The 5,345-nt window shown below is 65.1% G+C and overlaps 1 protein-coding gene across 1 annotated transcript in view; it reads right to left on the bottom strand.

Annotated features, from left to right (window-relative positions):
- TWF2 (twinfilin actin binding protein 2) overlaps positions 1–4,954 on the bottom strand; it is an 8,124-nt gene extending 3,170 nt beyond the window's left edge. Inside the window, 2 exon segments of the mRNA XM_023747276.1 lie at positions 1,418–1,495; positions 4,799–4,954. Coding sequence (XP_023603044.1) covers positions 1,418–1,495; positions 4,799–4,823 — 103 coding nt within the window. The 5' untranslated portion in view covers positions 4,824–4,954.
- Between the last annotated feature and the right edge of the window lie 391 nt (positions 4,955–5,345).

The raw sequence follows: 5,345 nt of genomic DNA, 5'->3' as shown, positions 1-5,345 counted from the left end.
AAGCCATTGTGGCCCTCGAGTCAAAAAGTTTGCCCACCCCTGCACTAGGGTCTGCTCCCTCCGCACACGCACGGAGACGGCCGAGGTGATGCGCACAGGACTGGGCACAATGACAGGAAGACACACAGACGCGTGCCCACCGCCACCAACAGTGTGGCCCTCACGGCCACCAGCCACCAGCTTGCTGCTCCATCCGCGCCCCTGCCCCCCGCACAGCCTCTCAGAACAGATGTGCTCAGGAGGCGGGCTCACAGCTGCAGCCCACAGGCGAGGGGACAATCACGCCCTGGCCAGGGGTCCCGGCACCGGCTACCAGGCCCCTGATGGGGGCAAGGGCCCCAAACGCCAGGCCCCGCAGCCCAGCCTGCCCTCCCGCAACTCAGAGGGGGCCCGGGTCGGAAGCACTGCCAGCGCCCTTCACTATGCTGCCCCCCTCTTCACGCCGGGGAGTTTTACCTAAGAAGGGGAGTTCCTGGTTTCTCTAGAAAATTCAGGAGTGGACCATACTCAGGTGGAGGCGGCAGCGGCTGCCGTCGGGGGGCCTGGACCCTCCGGGGCACGCCCAGCTGCCCCACTACTGAATGCGGGACTGGGACGGTGCGCGCCCCCGAATCCTCCAGCTCAGCGTCTGTGGGGACGGCCCGTCTGGGCAGACCCTGCTTTGAGCCAATTCAATGCATGAAAAGCCATCTGGGCACCAAGCCCGTTCGGGGGGGCCCCCCTGAAGGGCCCGCTCATGCGGGGCTGGGAGGGCCTGCAGGGGCGGGGGCAGCCCACTCCCAGTCCCAGAGTCTTACTCTCATCTCGGGGGACAGCCCCTCAGCACAGACGAGCGGGGAGAGGAGGAGAGGAGTCCTCTGTTCTGGCACCACAAGCGTCATCTATTCCTCTGCCTCCTCAAACCCTCCCCCCGCCGGCCTCCGCTCCAACTCTCCCCGCCCCCCGCATAAGCTCCTGTCCCCAGGTCCAGGCCAAGGCCCGGCCAAGCCCAGAACCCACCCACTGGATCTTAAAGAGTCCTTCCCCCTCTGTGGGGGCATTTTTTGAGGCTTCTCCGTAGGACTCCCCCTGGCCAGCAGCCACCGATGGACGTGAGTGGCACTGGCCACACGGGGCAGGGCCTGGCCTGGCTTGTTCCCTGCCCCCTGCCCAGCCCATTTCTCCCTGCACAGCCTGTGGGGGGCAGGGGGCACGGGGCAGGACCCCAGGCCAGGCCCGCCCTGCTACCCCTCAGCTTCAGTTTCCTGCTGTTTAACAGGGTAACGACCACGCCACCTCCAGCGCTTTCTACAGGCACCGCACGTTCCCAGCTGGGGAAACTGAGGCCCTGAGCGGGCTGGAGGTCAGTGTCCCCACCTCCCAGGGAAGCAGCGAGCCCAGCGCCCGGCCTCCGTCCCCGCTCCCGGGGGGCACTCACCATCCTCAATGACGACTTTGATGAGCCGGACGGAGCCGGCCCGCGCCTTGGCGAAGAATTCCCTCAGCTGCTCAGTGGCTACAAGCACAAGAAACATGGTGGGGGTGAGCGGCGGTGGGCACGGGCAGGGACACGGGCAGGGACACGGGCAGGGCCTGCTCCGTTCCGCGGGGTCTGGTGGCTGAGCGGGGAGCGGGTTAAATACAGCCCTCCATGTGATCGGGAACCCGAGCTGGCTGAACATAAGCTCCCAAATTTAGCCAGCAGAGGTGGCGGGTGAGTGGCCGCCTGGCTGGAGGCGCTCTGGTGACAGGGCAGCGGGGACGGGACAGCCCATCGGGGAGGGGGCGGGCTCTGGGGCAGGCCAGGCCGGTGGGAGGAAGGCCAGCGCCGAGCTGGACAGGGAGACACTCAGTACTGTCCTAACCACAGACAGAAACATGTGAACAGTTCCCTGATGACCACTATGCCCACTGACACACACGTGTGTACATGCACACACACGCACATGTTGCATGTGGCAACAAACAGTACATACTCAGCCCAGCATGTGAACGTAACACATCAACACGTGCAGGTGGCAGAGGAGTGTGAATGCCAACACCCCCGTCCACGAGCACACGCTCAGCTGGTCTAACACAAATAAACACACGTGTTTTAGACTGGCGCACACACACCCAGCCACCATGCCTGGGGTTCTCACATACACATGAATGGCAGACGCAGAGCTTGGCGAAGACATGTTTGCAGGCAAAGGATGTATAAAGGTTACACAGACACACACAGGCATGCGCAGACACAGGGAGGCAACCAGCTCCCACCCCAGGCAGTCTGGAAGGCTTCATGGAGGAGGAGTGACTCTCAGGAACTCCTCAAAACAGACTGTCTTGGTCCTTGGACCACAGAGCTGGGAGGGGACAGCCAATGACTGGGGACCCGAGTGCAGAGGTGAGGGTCGGGGTCGGAGCTAGGGAACCATGGCACATCACAGACCCACTGTGGTTCAGGGAGAAACCCAGGTCCGAGTGGGGAAGGGCCGATGTGGTCTCTGGGTGCACAGGGCCAGCCAGCATGACCTTGAGGCTCCGCAGAGGTCAGGGGAATTCTGCAGGAACACAGCTGGAGGGCTGAGGTCAGAGAGTATTTATAGGGCCCAGCTCGGGGAAAGGGGGGGCCTTTAGGAAACACACTCTGGTCACGTCCTCAGGTGCCCCTCACGCAGGGCGACCTGAGCCTGAGACCGGGCTGGGCACCACCCTCAAGGCCACTGGGTGGACAGGTCCCAGCTGAGCCCGCGGGTCCTTGGTGCTCAGGGCAGCACGACACGAAGACAGCCCCACGGGGCCAGGCAGAGCGACCCACCTGCAGAGCCCGAGCAGGTCTCTGATGAAGACCTGGCCTCTAGGGTGCCACCTTTCCCGTCGCTGCATGTGACCCCTGACCTCACTGCACCTCAAACTCTTCCATAATGTGGGGCTCAGCCTCCCCCCCGCGGAGGCCTATGGTGAGGAGTAAGCGGGAGAAAGTGCTCTGTGAGGGGCCCCCGCTAATAACACACTCACTGTCTAACTAATGACCGCCGGGCGCCGTGCTGTGCGAGGGAAGGCCAACAAGCAGCTCTCCCAAAGGGGGGCGGACACGTCCCTTCTAGTGTTACCAGGGCAGTGACACCCCAGAAGGGGAAGAGACAACCCCCATGCCTCCTCAGCCACCATCAATAATCCAGAGGCCGGGCGGGACACCTGAGCCTCTCATCAAAGATTCATGCCCCCTGCCCCACCCCCTGCCTTGCCCACCCCCCACCTGGGAGCCTCCGGTTACAGGTCCCTCCCCTGCCCTGCTCTGAGGTCAGCAGATTCACACCTATGGCCAGGGCTGGGCCAGCAATCCCGGGCTGGGCCAGCAATGAGGGGTGGGCTGCTCACAGGCAGGAGGAAATGAGAGAGTGAGGTGGGGCCCCGACCACAGGACTGTCAGCCTGGAGCTCAGAGGAGGAACCCTCGCTTCCGATTCCCGCCCCTCCTCCCTCCACCCCCCCTCCCTCTGTTGGGGCAGCAGCAATGACCAGGCAAAGGGGAAGGAAGGGACATCGGGCAACTGTTCTCTCCTGTGGGGCTGAGTCACCAGCAGGCTGGCCAACGCCTCCCCAGGGGAGGCTGGTCCACCTGGGGGGTGGCTGGCCCTGACCCAGGCCTGCTGTCCTGTGGGACGGGGCCAGGGAAACCCTCAGGACTGTCTGGCCAGCAAGTGGCCACAACCACAAGCCGAGATCCAGGCAGGCAGTCAGGCTGGTCGATGGTGGCCCTGGGGGGGTGGGGGTGGGGGAATCCTGGTGTGGTGGGAAGAGTGGCCGATGGCCAAACCACCAGCTCCCTGGGCAGGCAGTCTGCACCTTCTGCACAGGCCAGGCAGCTGCCCAGGCCAGCGGAGGGGGACACTGAGGCCCAGGTAGGGTCAGGACACCTGGCTCCTGGCCACGGCCTCTCTCTCAGCCCGTCCAAGGAGGAACGGAGGCCCTTGGGGGAAGAGGGTGATGCTGGTCTGGAGGAGCTTGGGCTTGGGGGGAGCTGGCCTGGAGTCTCCAGGGCCAAGACCTTCCCCCCACAAACCCCATACTTGGACCCTCTTCTATGTTCCCAACCTGGAACTAGAACCATCCAAGCCTGGCCCCAGCAGACTCAGATCAGAGTGGAAAATGGAGGGGACCTGAGGTCAAGGTCAGACCGGCCACTCTCCCATCCCACTCTGAGGGCCCTGTCCCGGGGGTCCCCAGCCTAGCTTGCAGGAGTGTGGGAGGAGCCAGAGGTCAGGACCCCCTCCTCAAAGACACAAACCCATACAAGCCATACACACCGGGTACATGCATCCATGGTAACAAATGCACACCGAGATGCACCCAGATTGTGCACACAGACACCCACAGACGTGTGCACAGTCACGAAACACTGATGTCTACAGATGGTCCCATGTTACTGTGTCCATTCAACCAGCCACTAGTGTATGTGCACCCCGGTGGGCGCACACACAAGGCAAGTGAACATGCGTGCACCCTCCCCCAGATGTGCGCATCCCGGTGCACCCACCCCCAGAAAGGCACACAGACCCATAGATGGGCACACACAGGCACATCCACGCCCCGTGGGCACACACAACACGGAAACTTCCGCCCCAGCTGGGTACCTACATGCACACCCACTCCCAACTCTGCACAGTGAGTCCCCCTCCCCCAGATGTGCCACCCCAGGCAACGCGCGGCTGCAAAAGAGAACAGGAAGCTTCCCCGCGCTGGTGCCCGGGAGGAGACGGGAGCCGGAGCCGGGGAGGGGGCGCAGCGGCGGGTGGAGACCCTCTGCCCCCGGCCCGCCCACCATCCGCCCTCACCGTGGATGCCCGTCTGGTGCGCCATGGCTCCGTGCCCTGCTCCGCCCGCGCCCTCGGAGCCCTCGGCTCGGCCCTGGCTCTGCTCCGCTGGCTCGGACCCGGAGGAGGAGGAGGAGGAGGAGGAGGATGTGGCGGGGGCCGCCCAGCTCGCGCTGCTTCCCGGGCGGTGTCGCAGGACCCGCCCCCAGCAAGCCCCGCCCCCAGGGCGCGGCCGGGAGGGGGCGGGGACTCGGACCGCGCGTGCGCACAGGCCACTCCTTGTTCCGGGTGGGCGTCGGGCGCGGAGCCGGCGGGCGTGCCCGCGCGCATGCGCGAGCCAGCCTCCGTGGGCGGCGGGGAAGGGTCCCGCTCCGCGCGTATGTGTGCGCGTGCGCGAGCCTATGCGCCCCGGGCCAGCTGGGTTTGCAAGCCGGGCGGGATCCGCAGGTCCCCCCACTTGTGGCCGGGAAAGGGGTCCGCATGTGGATGGGCGTGCGCCCTGGCCCGGAGACCTTGCCTGAGCGCCTCCTGCGGGGACTGGGCACCAACAGGCAGCCAGCATGTAAGG

Source organism: Myotis lucifugus, unplaced genomic scaffold (genome assembly GCF_000147115.1).
Source record: "Myotis lucifugus unplaced genomic scaffold, Myoluc2.0 scaffold_828, whole genome shotgun sequence".
Taxonomy (NCBI): Eukaryota; Metazoa; Chordata; class Mammalia; order Chiroptera; family Vespertilionidae; genus Myotis; species Myotis lucifugus.
The sequence above is the reverse complement of the archived record's forward strand: the minus strand, read 5'-3'. Positions and strand labels throughout refer to the sequence as shown.